We start from the raw sequence: 24,088 nt of genomic DNA on the forward strand, positions 1-24,088 counted from the left end.
CAGAAACATCGTTACTTCTCAATGAAAACTATCCAAATAAAGACAAATTCTTTATAAATTGCTTAAATTTGAAGGAAGAAACCAACTGCATCACCGAAGAAAATGGTGAACCATCGTATTAAATGCACACAAGGCTGGACCCTATTTCTCGACCATTATATTTTTTGCGGGACACTTCCTAGAATTGTAGCACAACTAAAAAAATATCCTGTGTAAAATTTGAAATCTACCGGACAACAGGAAGTAATGTCACATTGCGTTTGAAAATTTGTAATTCTTACATTTCGTTTCTCTCCAATAAATATTACTTGTTATAGTTTTAAATGTGCCCCTTTTTAAATTAACCTTTTTTTCGTTGGAAGAAGAAAATTGGAACATTTTTATTATTTGTATAGTTGTTTTTATAGTATTGTAAAGTATAAACAGACAAATTCAACGATGCATAATTTTATATGCTAACGATATACTGTAATGGAGAACAATGAAATACAAAAATTACAAATTTCCAAACTCAATGTGACACTATTTCCCACTGTCCGATCGATTTCAAATTTTGCAGATTATTTTTTCACCTAGTGCAACAATTCTAGGAGGTGTCCAACAAAAAAGTTTAAATTTCCTTTTTTCCAAGCATAGTTGAGGTTCATCTCAATGCACACGTTACAGATTTCATGGAACGTAATAAATTGTGAGCAAGTGCGAACAATGAATTGAATGACGCGAAGCATGCAAACATGGGTTCGCACTGCGGAAATCTGAACGGGGACAAACTCGCGACGCACAATTTGCAAGAAGTCGGGCATACGGAGTTGTCTGCAGCGCCATTAATCAAGGACAACGAGACCGAGGTGCTGTCTATTACGAGTATCCGAACTACTTTGAATACCAAAACAACTGCCGTGGCACACCCTTCACGCGCAGATGGGAATCCAATTATACGCCGTTTAGTTGAAAGATCTCCGGCCGAGCTCATCACTTGGCTCGATAACAAACGATATGAAGGACCATTAACGGAAACTGATCGAATATGGTAGCATTTGCTACGTGTTGATACTATATACACCCGATGAATACTTGATTAAGTGCTTGATTGAATGCTCGTTTGAATATTCAACTACATATTTGACTAAATACTTGACTGAATTGTAACTTGAAAGAAAAGGCTCATCTGAGATAATAAAAATAAGTAAGGAAACGCAGAAGAAGGGGTCAGGTATACATTGTATTAACCAGTTACTTACGTTTGACAAATATACATGTCGTCTTCAAGCTTGAACTGATACTAATTCTTTCAACGATGAATTATTTAATTTTTCGAATAAACATGTAATTCTCCTTTGTTTTGCTGTGGTTTTTCATTAAAATATACTCTAGATGCATTCGTTCTGCATTTGATGAATAGACACTTCATTTTTTAATTTTATTGTACGCAGAACGAGAGATTTTTGAAATTAAATTCCACAGTCAACAGGTTAATTAGTCAGACAAGATATGACAAAACAGGATTGTTAAGCAAAATTAAACACAAAAGAATTTCCGACATGATGATATTATGAATGGAGACATGAAATACTTGACTGAATTGTAACTTATAAAGAGAAAGTCTTCTGAAATGGTAAAACTAAAGGAAAAAGGTGAACAGTTTAAATAAAGAGGATGTTGATCATTATTAAGCTGCGAATATCTTTTATTCACGGCACACATTACTATTTAAAACTTCTAATAAAGTTTATGTATGTTTTTATTTCACTAACTTTCATTCTTGTTTTCATATCTCACAGATTAATTAAAAAAAATTTGCATTTGTATAAATAAAGGCAGCCTAATGGGCACAGTTCGAAAACAGCATATAAGATCAACGGAAAAATCCTTAAATCCAAACAATACTGTCGAAAAACAACATGACTGGACATTCTTATTGAAAGTGGGAAGAAATATGTAGAGATAATGGAGGGTGAATTTATGAAGGGTGCTTTAAGTATGTCAGATATAACTGATTCATCGAGAAAAGGCAGTAATACGTATGATTGATGGCGACAACACTTGTCAGTAATGTGAAAATTCATCGCCTGTGCTGTCTGAAACGAGCGTCGAGCGACAAGAAAGAGTCATAACGGTGTCACAACTTTTCCAAATAAATGATGCACTACTTATTCAGAGGTGTGTATATATATATATATATATACCTCTGAATAAGTATATATATATACTATAATTGAAAGCAGTCAACTAATTCATTAATGTGATATAAACGATGTGAGACTAAAGCGAATGAATAACATTATTTATTATTAAAAAGTTATATTATTTTATCGAAGGAATAAAATTAAAGAAACATTTGAAGATAATCTTGAAAAGACAAGGCAAAAGGGAAGTATAATAATGTAGTTGACGAAAAAAAATTCTAGAAGCATTCTGGCGAATGAAATAATTATTTAAGTTAATCAGAATCTATTTTAGATCCAAGGATAAGTAATAGCAATGATGTTGCGTCATTTTGGCGTTGAAACTTGTCCGGAAAACTTACAGAATAAGTTAATGGATCTATTCAATCTTGTTACCCTGCAAGGAGGAAAGTATTCTCAGTTAACTGATTCAATGAAAAGAATAATCACTCAGATAGAAGCATCTCAAAGGAGGTTGTTACGACGGTTCCGGAAAGTATTTCAGAAAGAGAACAATCTCCAAGAAATATAGGACCTTAGGAGGATAATAAATTTCATGATCGTCAGTGGTCACTTCAGCTGCGGAAAGAAAGGGCAGGAAACGATTTGGCCCATTTTATGAGCGAAGATCCTGAAAATGTGTGTCGGTATCCTAATAAAAAAGAAGAAAGGATTGAAACAAGCGAGGTTGCGTTCCATTTCTAATCAAAACATTCACATAGTAAATCCAGTGAAGGAATGTCAGATAGCAGATTCATAAAGGAACTGCAACCTAGTTTCTAGAAGTTCGCAAAATCGTTCGCATAACTCCAATATAAAAGCGAACCTTTTGTTCCTGTACCTTTGATGCCGTTTAAACTGTATCCTAGAGAAAAAGGAACCTTGGGATATGCGAGGTTCGCGTCTTCCATATCTTCGGGTGCAGTTGCGACGTCGTGAACGACGATTTATTCATGGCTCCTGCGACCATATTTTCGTCCGGATGAGCTCGCGAACATGTAAAAAGTAGCGAAGTACCGGATACATGTTATGTTTCGACTGATGGCAGAGGAAAGAATGGAAGTTGCTTTAGTCGCTTTTGCATCTGGAGCAAGAATCTCACGTAGTGACATTAAAATTTACGCTCAAAGTTTGTAAATTATGTTATTTCAAACAGCTATTCACTTCTACTTCTGCTTCGAGAGCAGAGCAAAAGTTGATGTCTATAATTTAAATCAAAAGCTCAAACGATCTATAAAACTTACAGATCCGGGAAGCGTGGATACGGGATATAAAAAATATGTCACTGTCTCTTAAAAGATTGATACTATTAATAGTCAGAATATATGAAAGAGAATTAAAAAAAGTTATAATATGGCTTACTAGGTTTGCCTTCGACCAGCTCATTACGAATTGTTTCTTGTTAATAATATTTTATTAAATTATTTATTTATTTTATACATATTGAATGTGTAATATATTATTTAATTTATTAGTAATTGTACCTATGGCATTTATTTATAAATCGTACTTAGTAATGTAATCGTACATAGTATTTGAATGTAATTATATATGTATAAATAATTAATACATTCTTGACATCGTGATCCACCGACAATCCATTTCCTATTCTTCTATATAAGTTTTTTATTCTTAACGCTTCTTAGATATGTATTGTATGTTTGACGTACCCCTACAGAATAAGATAAGTGTTACATGTAAAAATAATTAAAATACACGTAATTACTAATTGTTAAGAGATTTAAAACATAAAGCGTGTGCTAAAACTGTTGCGTGTATTACAGGGGAACCAAGGAAAACTCGATACATACATTTATTTTGCTCGTGATTTTTTCGAAATCTATCGTTTTGAACCATTCAAAAGAAGGCTGATAGTAGGGCAGAACCACCGGGGCCGTAATGTATTTCTTTATTTGTATCAAAAAATCGGATGGCAAAAGAAACTCTGAACAAGTCTAAATCTCTTCAGTGGACCTTAAGGAATAAAAAAAGAACGTTTCCTTTTGTAAAAATAATTTTATTTACAAGAAAATAAGATTTAACGGGAGCGCACAAAACTCCAGTTTTTTTAGAAGACGTATAAAATATTAATATAATTATAAAATTTTTACTTTCAAAAATTAAGAAATATTAAAAAAGTTATTTTCAATCATTTTAACAAATATGAAACTATTTTAATTTAATTTAACTCAAAGAAATAGATAATACGGACTTAGGAACATTTATCGAATTTAAGTTTCTGTGAGTTAAACAATATTATTTTTGTTCGCCATTGTAAGTAGTATGAGGTAAAACTGGGAATCCGGTTCTACCTTAAACATTAAATATTTATACTTCAGTATACAATAAAAAGACGAATAAAGTGGCAAAATACACTGTAAAGACTACAGAATATCGAGAATTCTTTAATGCCAAAATATAAAAAGGACAAAGCGACCACTTCACCATATAAATGCTGACATTTTTAACTTCGTCTACACGACACACTACAACGATATCTGTTCTGAGATTCACTTCATAATGTCTTGAGGACTGTCCGAATGTGACGGGACGTTTCATTTGCATTTTGCAACTTTTATCTTATAAAAAACAATAATACCCGGTTTTATACAACTTCCGCCTATTACTTATTAAAAAAGCAAAACCAAAACTTTATTCCTTTGAAAAGTTACGGCTGTGGGGAGAGACAGTAAAAACAGGTTACGACGCGAATGTGTTAATAATACTTAATATACCAATAGAAATCACAAAACTTTTCTTAAAATTTCTTTCATTCAGCAAGAGTGACTTAGTCATCTCTGACCATTCTCCCTCAATATTTTAACAATTCTCAGTTTCTCTTTCCGTTCCTTCAGCCATTTCAGTTACAACCACTCCTACCTCACGGACAGAAGAAGTGGCCCTTTAAGGGCCATTGAACGCTCTGCAAGGTCCTAAGTGTCCCTTAAAGGGTTATTAAAGGACAATCAGGACCCTGCGTGGCCTACCAGGGGTCACCAAAGTGTCTTTAAGGTGCACGATAATCTGGATCAGGTAGGAACAGTCTCTGAAACAATCTGGGTTAAATTGAGACTTCTATCAACACGGCCGAACAGTCATGCGACGGTTCCGCCCTTTTCCCGGCAGAACTGTGTGGAAGACACACACTGAATGCGAACAATGCGGCACAGAGAACAATGGCGGCAAGTACCACTACAGAAACATCTCAGAAATCGGATGTCGGGTACAAAGATTATCGCGACAAGGGAACAGGGGAGGCGAGGCCGGCCTCGTTCCTGAAAAGGGTGTCCGCGCATCGTTCCATCAGCGCGGCCAACCAACTAAAGGTGGTCCCAGGTCCCTAACTTAGGACGAGTGTTCACGTCGGCTTAACCCTTTGCGGTACTAATTAATTTTTCCTATTCTTAGTAGTCCAGTTTGAATTAATTTTTTACTTTTATCAATTCATCATATACCTAAGAACTTTGTCTCAATTTTAATAAAGTTGTAAGTACAAATTATGAAGTATAAATTAAGCTAAAAACAATTGAAGACCTTTATTGATTGCTTTTAATATAAATGAATTAATTGGCGTGCGGAAATAATTAAAATAATTATAATTCTTGAATTTGAAAATTATGTCGCGTCACATTCAAGGTTAGACCTGCTGCATGGAAATGTTATGTCGGGTCAGACTCGACGTTGGACCGCAAAAGATTAAGGCTTGAAACGATACTGATTCTTTCAACGATGAATTCCTTATATTCTCAGATAAATATGTAATCTTCTTTGTTTTCCTTTGTTTTATCATAAAAATATACCCTAAGTGCATTCGCCCTACGTTTGACGCGTACACTTTATTTTTTGATTTTATTGCGTGCAAAACGAGAGACTTTTCAAACTAAATTCCACAGTGAACAGGTTAAAACCGCAGATATGGGCTTCTTCGGGAAAAGTTGCCGACGACCCGCAAGTACGGAAAACCTTGAAGAGGTCATTACGCTGAATGCTCAGTCGCGTTACTGATAAATAACCCGGAAGACAGAGGACTTCGAGGCCGGCCGGCCCCACCAGTTGACTCGGCAGTTGCGCCGCGAAACTTTCTTCGTGGCTCTCGAGCCAAGTACAACTTTATCATAGGCGGCCGCGTTGCCCGCCGGGGACCGGCAGGCAGCGCGAAACTTTGCGGTTCGTTGCTTCCTGCATTCGTGGCCGAAACGTTTAGCGGGCGAAATGACTTCTTGCAGACGATAACTGGCTGATCGTTTAACTGCAAGGCCATTCGCGAGTCCGTGTTCAACATCGCCGGTACCTTTAACCCAATACCCGCCAAGGCGTACGGGAAATCGTGCATGTTGGCTTTAAGAGAACATTCTGGTGTAGACATGCTGTTTGAGATCGATATTTAGTTGTTCTGTCGCAGGGGTTGATTGGAGTTCTTTACTTACAAGTGAAAACGTGTTAAGAAAAACTAATAGTGACATGAATCTTGAACTTGAGACTTTTGGTCACGTTCCAGACCAAGTTTCTTAGATATTCCGTAGACAAGAAAATGAAAACAACTCATTTATTTTTTTGATATTCCACATAAGATTGTAGATCGTTTAACGTTAGTAGTTTGTATTAAAAATGAACGTACACAATTGTTCCAATACATACCCTCTTCTAATGAAAATGTATTGACATTATGTCATTATCATAGAATTGGTCGCACGATATGTCAAATAAAAGCAAACACGTCACTTCATTTTATCTCTAGTCTACTAAGTTGCCTTAGTCTAGTCTACTAAGTCTTTTAATCTTTATCCATCTCTGTTAAACTGTCTGTCATTTTTACTAACTAATTACTATTAAGCTGTTGACTTCTGTATACTTTGTTATATACTAATTTTATTTATTTTTAACTATTGCTCACACATTAATAGTTTATTAGTCGTGCATAAATGAATAATTATTTACCCGTCCCTGTTAAATAATTATTATGTATATATTTTATTTTATTATAACTTATTATCCATTCTCGCCATAAAGGCATATCGCTCTATGTACCGGAGGAACATTTTCTGTAAAAATAAAGCGCTTTTATCTATTATGTTTATATTACGAATTTATGTATCACCGAAGAAAATATTGGAAAAGAAGACTTTAAAGTATCATCAAGCAAGTTACAGAAAGATAAATTAGTTCCTTTTGTACAGGAATTACCCTTACCATGTGTCATTAACGAGCCACCTTTATCTTTTGTCTAACCATAACAATTCCTCATAATTGCTTCATATGATATTAAGAATCTCTCTATAAAGTATAAAAATAAAAACTAAACTAAAAGTACAATAATCCGTATTTACATTGAAATGAATAAAAAGTGATGTTGCAAGACTTAATTACCGCGACAAAAAAATTGCTGACTCTCAGATGGGCCCAGACTTGTACTGACAGTACAAGAGACAGTATAATAAAACACAAAGCGATACATGCTTGAACTCTTTGTCGGACATGATATGCCGGAATAAAGAGAACTTCATCCCGGGCATAAACAAGAATAAATCCGTCGAGCGAACAATTCCTGCGAACATCGAGTACAAACCAAACTTTTGCAAACAGCTCATGTTCTCCGTAATAAAAGTTTACCGCGCGATTTGCGTAAAACGTCCGCCTAAAATGCGCGTAATTAATTCGTAATTAAGAGCTCACCTCGAAGTCCGTGAAGGCTTTGTACGTGAGGATGAGGCAACCGCCGAAAAACAGGCAGGTGGCCATGTTCCTGGTGTCGGCCAACGAAGCGACCAAAGGAACGGATCCCATTTGCCAGTCGTGCGAGAGAGTCGCCGGACAGAGCAGCAGCCAGCAGTTCAGCGCGGCCAGATAACAGAACGTCAATAACCTGAAAGCAAAGGACATGGGCCACTTGTTAATCCCGCGATACAGACTGCGCAAAAATTGATGTCAAAAATTCCTTTTATCGAAAAGTCCGGCTCCACGAAATTCTCGTCGAATAATCGAATTTCTCTACGGTACTCGTACCGGGGTCGGTACTCGTGTCGCGCGCCGCTTATTACTATCCGAAACCGTCAATCACGAGTCATTGAAGTGGTCGAACGACGCGTCACACGCAGACGTGTTGCGTATGTTAAACATCAAGTTTTGTTGCCTAACTGTGATAAGAGGCCATACTATTTATAGCATAATATCCTTCGTATTTCAGATTAACCAATTGTACTTTGATTTTTTTCACAACTGTATTTGATGAAGCTATTTTATCGTTGATGAGTTTATTCGGGAAGGAAAATAGTTTGATATTTATTCTATGGCTACGTTCCTCGCGGAGGTTAACGATTGTGATAATAGAAAAGTAATACATCTAATCCTCTTTTTATGCCAATTCTTTTATGTGAATTCAGAGTTACGCGAATTGGGAGATTAAAAATGATTTTTATTTATTTACTTTTTTCCCACCAACAGTTGGGACGCTTAAAATCTGTTTTCAAAGTAGACGCCGACAATATGTCGCCATGATCTTTTTATATGAGTTCACATGTTATTTTATGATCGAGAACTATTGAAAATATTAATTACCTTTTACCATCCTTTTTTAAGAGTTTATAGGAGATTTCACAATTTACCTGTGAAATTTGCAATTTTATTTTTGGGGGTTGTTCTGCAAATACTGCTTGTTCTCGGATCGGTTAAATTTAGTGTTTGTGTAGACAACAAAGTTACAACATTTTTTCGCATTTGAACGTTGTAAGTAAAATAAGAATAAAAATCACGATATAAGATTAATAATTTTATCAAGTAATAATAAATGGTAAGCTATATGTGATTTGCAAACTTTTGTTTCAACCTTCAACTTTTCTATGGTGTCTATAGTTATTTTTACGCGAATTCTGTTTACACTAAATTTTTGAGAACGTATCTGCGCGTAAAAAGAAATGTATCTAATTTATAGTAGAAAAAGAACCTAACAATATTTAGATTTATATAGGAAAAACGGTTAGAGATGAAAAGAAGAACAAAAGTTTGGATAGAAATGAGGTCCATTGTAATATGCTTGCAAATTCGTCCATATTGTGTGGCACGTATTTGTCATGTGTGAATATTTGTTAGACACACGGGCCGTTAGATAAATCCTGGCTAAACACAGGCAGTGTAAGTAGTAAAGAGTTATTTTAGATACACTCATATAGAATATTGTTTTTCTACTTAAGATCTCATTTGCTGGAACATCAGGTTTATACTTTCCTCAATTCTTTGATGTTCTGACATCTGTGTAAATGAAGACTATTATTATAATATTATCTTTTTTTAAATATTGTCATAGTATTATAGTATTATTTTTCAACTGTAATATTACAGTATTATAATATTATTTTCAAGTAGTATTAATTATTATTGTAAAAAAATTGAAAATAAGTTCGTTTATCATATAAATACATTTCCATGAGAAATGAGAAATACTGACATATTAAAACCATTAATTTATGCAGAGACATGTAACACGTAACATTTGTTAGATAGCACTATTGACGGCTCCACAGCAGATCAAAAACGAAACGCTACCGCCACCTCTCTTTTTCTATTGTAGTATCGTAGTTTTAAGGCAGTGGGACAGCGAGTATTCTGAAAGAGAGGAAGAGGGCCATAAAAGAGAAAGGGACTGATGGAGACCAGGCCCAAGGGTTAGCGAGATTTCCCGAGCAATGCGTAAGCGAGGATGATGAGTGCGTGATAGTGAGAGTAGGGTGTGTTTGAGAATTTGTTGGAAGTGTGAGTGAGAAGAATGCTTGTGGGGGAGAGAATGATTTTTAAGTGCGGATGGCGAGAGTTTTTGAAGAGAGTTGCGTTGGCTTTGGAAGAGGGAAGACCTGTACACTGCAAACTATATCGTTTCTATTTATTTATATCTTATTTGATTAATTATTCCTATGTTTTTTAAAAATAAAACATATTTATTTTCCATTAATACCACACTATATATCCTCTTTCGCTCTCCACTTTCACACTCTACGCCAAACCAGTATATACAGACTCAAAAATCAACACCTATCCAAATAAAAAACATTTCCTAGGTAAACAAAGCAGCAGGTGTTCGCTAACCAACAAACAAAGCCCCATCCTCCCTCGAGCACTAAAAAAGAGACCCCTCGCCGTTGCATCAACCGAATTACCTTAATTCGGTTCCTAAGCAACAGATTCGAAGCGTGAAGCTCCTCACAAAGCGGTATCGATTTCAAGTAAATCTGAAAGTGTCCTTAACGCGGCAGCGCATTAAATACCCGCATCTCGTCATTCCACTCGAAAAATGATCATCAATGCCGCCACTTCCGATACCCTTGCCTCTTTGTGCACGCGAAAAAATCGAAATCTCTTATCGCCGGTTTCCGTTCGCTCCTCCTCTAAACTCGCTTTGTCTTCGACGGAAGTTTTTCTACCGCCTGGTGCTTGTTCCGTCTGTTCCGGTTTCTCCGAGCCTCTCGGCATGTTCTCCAGGTTCCGCCGCGTAAATTGGATGACGATACTTCGCGGTTGAAGCGGGTTCCCGCGAGCCGGCATTGTTGAAGCCGCACCGGGCGGCGCGGCGGCGTCGGTGAAGAGGTCGAACGACGCCGTTGGAGAGCCGCCCTCGAATGCTGACGCCAGGCTTCCATTTACTCCCTATCAGCGTCTACCGATATAATCGGCGATATAATGGCCGGGCATCCCACCGCGAACCGCATCAGCCATCTTCGAGGAGAAAGGAGCACGGTCTCGGCGCATCGTCGCGCCCAACGGCCGCTTACTCGGCAAGTCTATTGTTTAGCGAACAAACCGGCGCACACACGGCCCATCCCGCGCGTAACGCGCCGTTAAATATTGGTCCCGTCACCCGTGAACGCTAACACTGATCCCGCATGATCCTCTCTAATTGTTCATGGTGACGGCTATGGTGCCTTAGGCATCGTTGCTGTTCAATGCCACGACTGACAAGAGAATCGGAAACTGACGGTTATGCTTTGAGACAGATGAAATCCGCACACTACCGCTCGTAGGGTAAGATGCAGCGATCTTAAATAACAATGTTAAAACATGAGAATTTCCGAATGGGAAATCATTTAACCTTTAATTCTTTCAGTGCTGAATACTCGCAGCCAAAACGTTCCGTGAAGAGTGCATATTTTTTTGATTATCTGAAGATCGATGTTTTATTTTAGTTTATAGAATGGATTAAGTTGTCATTAAATTGTAATTGTAATTCATCAGTACCACCAAGTTGAATAATGCTAAGAAGCGTGTACATTAATCTCATATACTTATAATTGTCATCGCGGCGTGTGTACGATTAGAAAAGCCGAAAAACGCGTATATGCGCCCATAGCCAACAGCGATGATTTTCGCCAAACGCATATATGCGTCCATAGAACTCAAACGGTTAAGTGCGGACGTTATTTCATTTTACACTGTTATGGACGGGCGGTCTCACAACCCCTATATAAAATATCGTGAATTTTGAAACCAGTGAACTTTTCGTTATATATATGAAATATTCAAAATGTTTCTTGCATTTCTGATCTAGCATGATCTTGAAGGTCACTGTACAGTATACAGATGAATTCGTCTAAACACACCGTTTTATGTGATATAAAAGAATATACAGTATTCCATTTAAAAAAATGAAGATTACCTTTGTATCTAACAAAATAGTATAAACACAAAAACATTACATACGCCATTGTGTTGCGTATAAAAAACAGTACTACTTTTTCATCTTTTATTTTTTTCTAATATGTATGATTTACAAGAAAAACGCTGGCTGGTAATAGTGTAAACACCCTGTATATATAGTATGTAGAGATGTTTAATACAGATATTACATCGTCATTAGCATAACTAAAACTGAAGCTACTGAGAACGAAGACTCCGATTAAGGTGTGGGGTAGCGGGAAAACAGAAACTGGTACAACAGCGCGGTTTCTCAGACTACGCGTCTATAGTTAAGGGTTAATTGTTTTATTGATGGCAGGCTCATCGTTGACAACTTTCGGGAGCTTAAGTCAACTGATTACCAAATGACTTTCTTAGGAATTACATTGGTTCACAAAATTTAACTTTCTTTTTTGTCACAGAAGGTTTAATGAACGATCTTAATAGCATTTCTGATGTTGAATTCGGATATGCGATCCTTTTTTCTCCATCATCCATAGCATTTGAGAAAATCAAAATCTTCAAAAATTTGACAAACTTTTCTTGGACAGTATTATTCTACGGACCTTCTTGAGCACATGATGTAAATTCTAATGATATTATAGATATTTATTTTGCGGATTTTTGCGGATATTTTTCAATTTATTTTAAAATCTAAGCGTCTGGAAAAAAATCTAATTGCAGCATGCGATAGAACAGGCATCTACTTTACGAAATCCGTTGAAACAAGTTCTGTGGCGCATATCGTTTTCGATTGAGAATGAAAAATAGTTGTAGAAAACATAAGGTAACCGACAGTGATGCTCAATGTCGATAGATAACAAAATTCTCTATAGTTTCGTCTCACTCTGTCGCATTCGGTCTCGTTTTCGTCCTTTGCTATTGCCGCGCGCCGGTAATGACTATACGTCGAAAACTAAGACAACCCGAGCACCGTCAGTTGAAGAGTCCCCTTACCTCTATTCAACTTTTACCTTGTGTACCGCGGGAAATAACGTGACAGTTATTCTGTATGTAATAATGATGGCCTGTCTTATTTATTTATTTTTTCAGATAATGTAATTCTTCCTTGCTTTACTTTGAGTTTTCATTAAAATATACCCTAGGATTTCGTCCTGCGTTTTAAGAGTACACACTTCATTCTTTTATTTTATTGCACGTGGAACGAGAGGTTTTTTGACCCGTTTGGTCATGGCGTCCTTATATAAGGACATACTAAATAAATGCTTGGTGCATCTAATTCGTTAATTTTATTGTTTGTAAACGTTGTCCGCATATTATCGCAACCATAGATTCTATTTGATAATGGCGTCGACCTCTCGCATCAAATTGTGTTATCACAAAATAAAACTAAAGACGCACATTCAAGTGGACTCAGGAAAAAATAATTCGTGACCAACAGAGTTAAACTAAATACCACAATTAACAAGTTAAGTATCTAACGTGTGGACAGTAACACAAGTGTACTTGCCTCACTTCGGGGAACGCATGCATGTAACTTTGCCCAAAGGTCTGCCCGTGGGCAACCAAGGCTATCCTTACGCGAAAAGTTCTACACCCTTCATTACCAAATGAATTTTTCGGACAGGGAAAAGATGTAAGCAAGTGCTCGCAAAATTCAGCATGACCTTTAAAAATATGGTTAAAATTTTGTGTTGGCTGCATGGTGATCTACTCAGCGCGGAGGTAAATATTCTGAAAGGAACCATGAATCGGAAATAGTTTGTTTGCTTGTAAATTGTTGAAGTTCGCACGGAAGAATAAAGAACCACGATATCCAGTGCCCTTTTCTGGTACATAAATATCGATTACTAGGAACACTGAGTGCAATGACTGTGTTCTGTGGCAGTCCAAAATGACAAATGTGTAACAGAAAAGGACACTGGATATTATGGTCCTCTACTCTCCTATGAAAATTACAACAATTTGCAAGCAAACGAATTATTTCGGACCTATGGTTCCTTTCAAACTATTTACCACCACGATGATTAGACCATGATGATACAATAAAAAATCGTAAACCTCTTTTCAAGGTAAGGGTGAATTTTGCGAGCACTTGCTTATATCATTTTTTATCAAATGAGAGGTGTGCAATGACGCTATGTTATTAAATTCTTTGTCTAGTAATACCCCGTGTAATGTGAATTAAACTTGCGCTATTGCCCTGTGGATAACAAGATCAAAAAATTGTTGAAAAAGAATCGTGAAGGCGATATTCTTCATACAGAAATAATATAATACGAGCAGTCCCATTATGGAATTAGCAACACGCAAATTCTGACGTTGCAGAGAGCTCGAGCGACGAAGAATTTGGACCGGTCTCTAAAAAGGATGTCGATGGAACTTACCACGTAACCAGCCGGTCGGGTAATAAACTTGGGTAAACGGCAGGTTGGGTATTAACACTTTGCACTCCACAGAATATCTTATTATAAATATTCGTTGTTTTTTGTTGAAATATTGATAGCCACTAATTTAAAGAAAAATCTTTAAATCGAAAGTCACCGATTAAGTATAAAGGGTTTATACTCCTTTAGATTTTGTTGTAGATTTAAGTATTTCCAAGTTATTAATCATAACAATTACCAATTTCTTTATAAATGTATGTATTATACAATAGTAGGTACGACGAAACAATAAAAATTATATTAAGTATCATAAAAAATGTGGATAAATACAAAGTTATAGCAGAACTCATACTTCACTTCTTTCTTCTGCAAAGTTACAAAATATTACCGACCGTCAATGAAAATTTTCTCACTTAATCACCGGGCGGTTAACCCCTTTAACGGGGAGCACGTCTTTAAACGCGCTCCACCGCCGACCATAAATTGGGGAGAGCGTTTATAGACGCGCCTCATAAAAAGATTTTTCTCTTGTCAAGAAATGTGTCTATAGGCGCAATTCCTTCAAATACATCTTCCGCACAATTCTATCATTTAGTGTGATTTTTTTTTAACTTGATGTTCATAGCGGAAAAAGTACAGATATCCTTCGCATGAGTGAAAGTTTTATGGTTCAGTGAAGCTCTCACCTTTCGGCCGAGTTCCGTTAGTGGGGATACCCTTCCTTTCTTAATTTTTTTAAAGCATCAAGCATAAAGAGCATATTAGCGAAAGGATTTTTTAAAATCCAAACATCCGACGAAGTTACAGCAATGCATATGAACTAGCGACGTGTAAAGAACGGTTCAGCTGCATCAAATGAAAATTGAAAAAGAAATTCGGATAATATTGATATAAAACCAAAAGACGACCAAGAATAGTGTTTCCGAGCTAAAAGAACTGAAATACTGACTTTAAAACTTCTTTCATAATTTTCTCGAAACCGTGCTTTTCATAGTGGCACACACGGGATCTCTGAAATTACACGTTGGATTTTCTCCAAACTCAGAGAAAATATTTTACATACAATACTCTATAATGTAGCACAAAATTTTTTAGTTTTTTGAAAACATTTAGAACTAATTTTTGGAATAAAAATGAGTTTTTGCACTTCAAATACTTGCCATTTCCATAGTAATTAAAATTTCGGAAACACTATACGCTACATTTTAGATAATATATTTTTATTTATAAATCCACAAATATTTTTGTCTCTGGATATTTCAGTTGTTTACAATCGAGACCGCCAACAATGAGTGTTTTAAGAAAAGAGATTCCGAAGCTAGCGAATAGCTGCGCTAGTTAGTAACATTTAACGTGCATGTCAATAAGATAAAATTCTACAAAAAATCAATCATTTCTATCGAGAGGCAAAAACCTCCCACCAGAGAAATTATTACTGAAAAAGCACCTATTAAAGGGCTTAAGTGTTCATCTTAAGGGATTGTGAACCGTTCTTACAACAAATTCATGAAAATCAGTAATTTTTGGCGACGTTCATAAGGAAGAAATCCTTTAACAATGCCATCTCGTCTGGACAGCCAATGCAAAAATTGCATCTGGCATCAAAGCAGAGTATGTTACAAATGAATTCGGATTGACACAATTACCCATATTAACAAGGATCTTAAAATATGTTCTGAATATCTCAATAGTATCTATACATACAGCTTCCTGAAAGTGGCATTGTATCGCTCCTGGATATCTCTTTGTGTACATGAAAAGCAAGGCGCAACGTTTTTCTCTTTAGTCAACCATACAGCTGTGTAATACGTGTTTACTTTTTAAACAATAGAATGTCGTTACATTCGTTTTCAAAATGCTTCACTTAGGTTATTAACATGCTACAGGCGAGTAATTTAGGCTATTTACCAATTAAAACATCATATTTGTGGCACCTAGGTGTTCAACGTTTTTCTCCATCGTGATTAACAAAATAAAAGAACCATATGAATAGGGGTTGAAAACAGGTTAATTATTTATACCACTGATTCCTCATCGATTTGGATGATCTTGAAATATTATCATTATAGATTGGAATTAGTGGGGCTGGTTTCTTTGAAGGGGGGATCGATCTCAACCCTTCGGAAAAACTAGCCTCTCTAATACCAATCTCTATTATGTAAATAAAGTTTGAGTGCCTATATTATAAGGAACACAACTTCAAGAAATGAAAATGAAGACGAAAATTTCTAGCGCAATGCGAAACTTTAATTATTCATAACTTTTGAACCAATACTTACTGCCAAAAAATTTAAAGTCCTGGTTGTATAAAATAATGGTCTTAACAATCTGTGTCAAGATCAAGGTCACGCGAGGGTTATTCTTTTTGTAAATAAGTATAAAAACTCCCCATTTCCGGACTTATTTTTGCGTATACCTAGAAAACTCAGGCTGAGTGGTGGTAACATGTATAGGAAAGTAGTTCAAAATCAAGTCACTCAAAATATATATCGAGGTCATCCAAATCGATGAGGAATTACTGTTGTAAATAATTATCGAAAACAGTTATGATATTTGTTTCGGTTTTTGAAATAGTTATGAAGAACCGAAATAAAGTCATAACTGTTATTCAGTATATCGGTTTCGGTCTCGGTTCTTCAGAACCGATATTACATATTCTCGCGATTAGTACACGAAAATCGGAACTGCAACCGGGTATTAATCGTGCAGTTGTGTTGATTTGAAGCCGAGCACCTCTGTTTGTCCTTTGTAGAAAAGGATGGTACGAATGAAAGAATGAGAGATCTGAATTTCAGAAAAATCAAAACGAACAATTGAATGAGGAGATATCAATGCAATTTTAAATATTTTTATTTTTGACTTTCAGTAAATGAAACATTTACCAATTTAATTATAGGGTTGTTCGAATTAAAATGAGACCGAACATGGCATATTTTGAAACATATCTACTTAATAAATTATAATAATTTATTTTCTTCTTGTAAATTGTGACTTAAAGTATCTCATGTTTTATCTTATTTTTATCTAATAAAAGTTTCACTTACAAAAAATACAATAAATGTGTCACTCCAGCATTCTCTGCACCCAGTAACATCATCTTTATCATTTGTACTATATTTAGTGGACTTAATAGAATTCTGATGATATTCTTATTCAACAAAATTCGGTTTGCAATTGGATCTCAGTTTACCAAGCTTAATTTCATCCATAAAAATTCTATTACGTTACTTTTGTCAATTTATCTTTAAATAAGCGTTTGTCATTTCTTTCTCGCGATTGTCATTTGAACCAAATACTTAAATTTGTTTGCTTCTCGTTAGTGAAATATCTTTCGATCGTTTCTACCAGACAGTAGACGCTTTTAGCGATTTCATTTCCCGAAAAACACCATCCATAATTTCATGACTCGTAATACTTCGACGGTTGCATATTTCATGGAAGTATTCTCGCGTTCCGACGTTCCGCGGCGGGTGCGTTGAGCGTAAGTCTTGCAGTTTACTGGAGGCGCTTTTCGCACAGTCGTTCATAAAATAATTAAAACATATTTATTGAAGGAAACGTTGAAGCCATCATTTAAATTGTATAGTATGGCTTTAGCTTTTATCGTAATAAGAAATTTTATTATCATGTCGCCAGATAATTGCTAAGACAGAAAAATAACATATTTGCGATGGTGACTGCTAACCGCCTGGATAGAAAAATCAGGCATACGTGTCAGTGGTCGTAAAGGTTGTACGGCATAGAAATATTACATTAAAAATATTTTCGAATCTTTCAAATTTTATGATAAAATAAATTAGTAGTATTAGTATCATTAGTAATTTTGGTAGTATTAGTAATATTGGTAATATTGGTAATATTGGTAGTATCGGTAGGATCGATCATATCAATAGTAGTATCGATAGTAGTATCGATAGTAGTATTGGTAGTAGTATTGGTAGTAATATTGGTAGTAATATTGGTAGTAATATTGGTAGTAGTATTAATATTAGTGCTTCGCCAAAAGTTGCTGATTTGAACGGTCATAACGTCGTGAGAAAAAATCGTATAATAAGTTACAAAAAAGGATTTTGAAAAAAAGGTTTCAATTTTAAAATTCATAGTGAATTCACTCATAAAAAAATTGTCCAAAGTCCGCAGAAGTATTTGAACTTTACAAAATTTTAAAAACAAGATATATTCATCTACTCTATATATGATACAGAAACATTTGTAAAAAAAGATCAACTAAGGATTCTAAAAGTATAACCTCCACACTTGAAAACGAATGCACATTAATTATCGTATAAGTTCTTTTTACAATGTTATAACAATTTAGATATTAACGATCCTTAACGAATATTCGATTATTGTCATCAAATTGAACAATCCAAAGCTAATATTTAGATGTTATTGCTGTCACTTGTTTATCACACAAATGTTTAGTCATTCCATTATTATTACAAGATAAAGGGACACGCACATCTGAAGTTATATTTGTTTATTATTGTTGTCACTTGTTTATCAGGCAAATGTTTAGTGATTCCGTTATTATTACAACGAAAAGAGGCACGCGTGCAGTACGTAGACACCAGGAAACATGAAAGAATGTTCCTATATTCCGTATGTCACTTAAGCAACCACAATAACTCCTCGTTGTAGATCGATTTCTCCCTAGTGCATCATCGTTTCCACGCGAAAGACGCGTGTTGTGTCATTCCCTGTGGTTGAAAGTTGCTGCATCGTGCTGGTCGACCACGTTTGGAACGAGTTCCACGACAGGGACGACAGTACGCAGCGGTGCCATTATGTGCATAGCAGCAACGACGCTTCAGACGAAGGATATGGGACACGGTACATGGGATACGTGGTATCCCGAACTGCATTGCGGTATACTCGACTTCCCACTGAGTAAAGATGACCTTCCTACACTGTTTCCGTCACGGTAAACTGACCCGTGCTTGGCCCGGTACAATGTGTCTTGTGTTTGCCGTTTTAGAGCTCGCTTCCACAGACGAAAAACCCCTTGATTTCAAGTACTGTATATACCAGGTTAATCTGTCGACTCTGCTACTGCGCCGAGATTGAACGAAAGGAAAATAGAGAAACGTTAAAGATATTCCTTGAATAACAGGTTTTGGCGGTGAAGTTTATTTTCTTTTCCGAACGGTTAATTTTTATTTTTGTTTCATTTCTTTCTTTGTCGGAAAGAAATTGGACACTAAATACATATAAAGCTTTACTTGGCATCTACAAAAACAATATTAGTTGTTAATCATTTTCTACGTTATAATAATTTATATTAATTTCCTCAAACTACTCATTCAGAGGTTTTAAAAGTGTTATGTCTTAAACAATAATAAAAAGTATAATAGGAAGTATTATATAATGTCACATCGATACTTATTATCATGTATATCATACTCATTATCATTAATAGAAATGTTAGCATTATACTGTAATGCTGACGACACACTTTTTATTCAAAACTCAATAAAACAGTTAGAAAAAATCTTACATGAGATTTTAAGACATCGCTGTAAATGGGAGATTATTCTTCAAATCTATAGGAGGTTTGCTGTCGAGAAAAATTTTTTAGTCTCTATAAAGGTGCTTGAATTTTAACAATCTTTGACGCATAATACTATGTCTATTTTCTCACACGTTACATAGTAATACCTTTTTAATAAAACTATACCACTTTGAAGTGGAATAATTTTTCAACGGAAATTTTCTTATCCTTTAATTCTGCATGCTAGTATATATTAATAAGTTTTTTAATTACCGACTCAGCTCTTTCTTACTAAAATATCTGTTTAATACTCAAATATTGCATGTAGTTATAAATTTCTGGTTCTCTCTTTACAATATCTTCTAACATTAATTATGCATTATTAATATTGAATATTTCAGAAAAATAATATTTTGTATCTAGTACCTAATCCTAAGTTTCAAACACATAATTAAAAGAAAAGGAAATTCTCAGTGTTTTACCTACAGTTATTATTTATGCTATTTTATTTTCACCTTATTCCTTTAACTTGAAGAAAATTCTGAATTTGCTATTACAAACTTTCCCAATTTTCCTTGTATACTCTAAAAAAAATGCATTTAAAACTACCAAAGCAGCGCGCAGAAAAATAATAAAAATCACAGGAAAGAAAAAGAACAGAAATATATCCGCAATTTTCGAAATAATAACTGCGGTTCTGTATCTCCGACAAAATCTATTGTACCTCTAGTTAAGTAAATATCAGTTTCCTCGCGGTATTTCAAAAAGAAATGCCAACACGGACAAGAGGGACACCTCTGTCCTCGTCATAAATAACGCGTACGCCGTTTCCTTCTTCCGCGGTGGCACCGGCTTTCTGCACATTATTTTACAAATGCCGAGTATTACAGGACGAGCGTCGCCGTAACGCTTTAACAATACGTCTGTTCTTCAGATATTACACCCTCGACCTCATGCCAAACCGCACCCGCCATATATTACGAGGAATGGCGGCGAAGCAAGGATAGTCTGCGCGGCGCGCGCAAGAATTTTAAAGGAGCAGAACGACTGTTTACTCTGGTTAACTCCCGCGCGTGTGCGAGTAAAAACAATTTTTAGAGCAAACATTGCACGCTCCCGGGGAAAATACGGCCGGATTATTTTCTTCCGGTGGGTCGGATTAATATTTAAAGCCGCCCAATATGGAAACGCTACGGCGCGCGCGGCGTTACCATCTTCTAAAATCTTTATGTCTACACCTTCGCCCGGAAGAGCTGGAAGTCCCAGTTTTATTTCTGTTTACCTGCACTACCGAACAACGTTCACTGCTCCTGAGGCGAGGGTAATCCGTGTAGATCGAATAAATAAGTTAACCGGTCGAACAACCTAGCTTTCGATTCGCAATACATAAATGCCCATGTGGGTGGTAAGTACTCGTTTCGTGTATTAATTAAGCAAGGTAGTTTGTATTTCCGGAAGAAAATATGGTATTAAAAATAAACCGATATTGCCTCGATATTACTCGGAATAACAAATAAACGAATGGATACGTAAGTGATAATGCTGTTCGTGGTTATACTTGAGGGAATGAGAACTTTCAATGAATATATGATTGAGCTAATGGAAATTAAGGAATTAGAAAGTAATAATCGAAGAGTCTAACAGACAGTTCATAATAGCAGCACGTAATAATCTAATAGCATATGAAATGTCAGATTTTGTGGGAAAAAGGAAACATTATTTGATGTTTTAAAAGACGTCTATTCAAATAACGTATGCTCAATTCGATTTGATACACTTCTGCTAATGTGTTTTTAATGAACATATTCCTTTTTTGAAAAAGTTTGAATTTTTAAAATTAATAAATTCTACAGACATCATTATAAAGTATTGTTTTGAATTTGTCACGCGGCTCATTTTCCACAAAAAACATCACCGAAACGAAATTTTGCAAAACAACGCTTTATTGTTCTTTTATGCACAGTATTGTCAATGAATGCTTTGTTTATATTTTGAGCGGTTTTTGCGGCATTATTTCCAAGTTTGAATTTATATAAAAAAAATTGTGTGAATGTTAACAGTATCCACGTTTTCAAAAAAATATTCGGGAAATAGTTATTGTGCACAATTCGGACAAGCTTTTTTGTAAAACGCTACTCTGATAATAGACAATGAAGCCTTTTAAAACGTTATATGAAAAACGAAGATCGATGTTTATATAACTACTAGACAAAAGGTATGCACGAGTTTTACAATTTGTAGAACTACGCAAGATTTTGGCGTCGACGTTAACGATATTTAATTTGTTAGTTTAATAACATGGTATTGGGATATTTAAAATATATTTAAAAAATAATTAAGCATGTACTATATACATAGATGTGCACTTTCAAAATTAAATAAAAACATTTAAAAACTTAACGATACACATACCTAAAAAGAATACTACGTACATTTCACTTTTCCATTTAACGACATTCTACATAAAATATAGATCCTCTATTCATTCTAAAGCTGTCGCAATATGTTTTATAGCAACATAAATAGTTCGTTGGTAAAAATTCTAAAAGTAATGCCGGTAAAATGACAGTATTAAAAATATTGCCGAAAAAGTACCTGCCAGTCGCATCGAAAGGTCTCTCGAATTTCCTCTTTCCATTAGCATAATTTTATATGTTTCAAATTAAAAGGCAAAAAGGATCATGTGTTCGTTTACGTGCCATTAAAAGGTATCCGTGGACGTATCTCGTCGAACAAATAATCGTAAATTCACGAGCGGCACTGGTCACGTTATTTAGAAGTTTCTTTCGGTAGGTCCGACAACGCGTTTTCGTCGGCAGGAAATGCCATGTGACGCGTTACGTTGCGACGGGTTGCTAATTAATGTCCACCGTCGAGAAACAAAAGTAGCATGACCGGCTCACGCTGCAAAAACCAATGATAATAATGTATTCCACTTGGCGCGGCGGCGATCTCTTTTGCCCCGTATCATTTTTCTCGGCGGCACCGGGTACACTTTTATTTTGCTGACATGATTAATGGCCTCGGCGGTTTAAGAAGCGCAGACTCGAGACGTAGGAAGAAAGGCTGACCCGAAACGTCAAAATAATAATTCGAGGTATATATCAAGCGGCGTGCACGTACTGTTACGTGAAAGAGCTAGATTTTCCTTGGCGCAGAGACGGTTTCACAATTTCGGCCCGACGTAGGTATACCGGGGCGCGGCGGCTGCGTTTTTTACCAGAACGTGTACGCGACCGGATATTGCCGCGAACGTACGACGAATACACTAGGATTTATAGGCTTTTATTCGTTATTTGGAACGGATACGTATTGTTGCGCTCGTTTCACGCAGCGTATGAATCAAATATGGGAGAAAAATTGTGAACGCGACGACGTAAAAAGCGTTCACCTCCGTGATGGACACCGGAAATTCATTTAATAGGTTCTCGCTTTAACTTGCGGGTTATCACGGGGACGATCGTCGAAAAAGCGACGATTTTGAAAGTGACAATGATGTCCTCCAGTTTCTTTTCATTTCAATTCATATGAAATTGATAGGACAATTTGGGACCAAATTCATTTGTCAAATTAATTGTATGTAGCGTTGACAATGCTCAAGCGCCGCTGTGTATTACCTACTTCTTACTTTAGATTATTCTTCTGCGTGTATAATAATAAAATATAAACTCGTACTATCTTTCCTTTCACGAACATAGCAGGAAACTTATATAGTTGACGTAAAGTGTTTATTTCGCGTTATAAAATAATAATACTCATTTCCATCAATTATTGAATTTAGACTGATACATACAATTTCAGAACCACATTTATTAGTCCTCCAATTTAATTTTTAAATAGTCACGATAATTCTTACAGAAGAAGAAATAAATTTCCATTAACTTCGAAAATGTCCATAATTTCGTACATTGTCTTTTCCTTTTTTAGTGCGAAATTGATAGACGTTAATCTTCGATTACTAAACTAGTTAGATACGTAAATGCAATCGGCAGTGTTTACTTTCTTTCTCGATTGTCGAGAGAAAGGATGACTCAATGTCGTCGCCTACATTCAAACAAAATGAAGTCGTAATTTAAATTCTCACGATAGCCGAGCAAATGCGATTTGCATTCTAGAGCAAATATTTCAATGTCCGGTCGTACAAGTGGAACAAAAAACGGAGCTTGGCGTCACGCGTCTCGACGATTTAATTTACTCGGAGGTTAAATTGCTCCGCCACGCCCGCGGAGATTTAATTTGATAACGTCTTTCGTGCTGCGAGGAAAAAATTAAATTTTTTCTTAATAACTCGACGAAGACGGCGACGGATCGTTTGTCTTCAGTATTGCGACCACGATTTCCATCGAGTGCCATCAAGTAGATCGTTATCAAATCGCTGACTCTATCGCGATGGCAGTTCTAATTTTATTCTCTATTAGAGGGTT

General features: G+C 35.8%; 1 protein-coding gene across 2 annotated transcripts in view; it reads right to left on the minus strand.

Moving 5' to 3' along the window:
* Positions 1–24,088, minus strand: part of LOC116428740 (protein O-mannosyl-transferase TMTC1) — a 467,272-nt gene that overhangs the window by 90,161 nt on the left and 353,023 nt on the right. For both annotated transcript variants that reach the window (XM_031980776.2, XM_031980774.2), the window contains exon 7: positions 7,839–8,028. In XM_031980776.2, the coding sequence (XP_031836636.1) occupies positions 7,839–8,028 (190 nt within the window). The remainder of the gene's footprint in view (positions 1–7,838; positions 8,029–24,088) is intronic.

This window comes from Nomia melanderi, chromosome 10 (genome assembly GCF_051020985.1).
Source record: "Nomia melanderi isolate GNS246 chromosome 10, iyNomMela1, whole genome shotgun sequence".
Lineage (NCBI taxonomy): Eukaryota > Metazoa > Arthropoda > Insecta > Hymenoptera > Halictidae > Nomia > Nomia melanderi.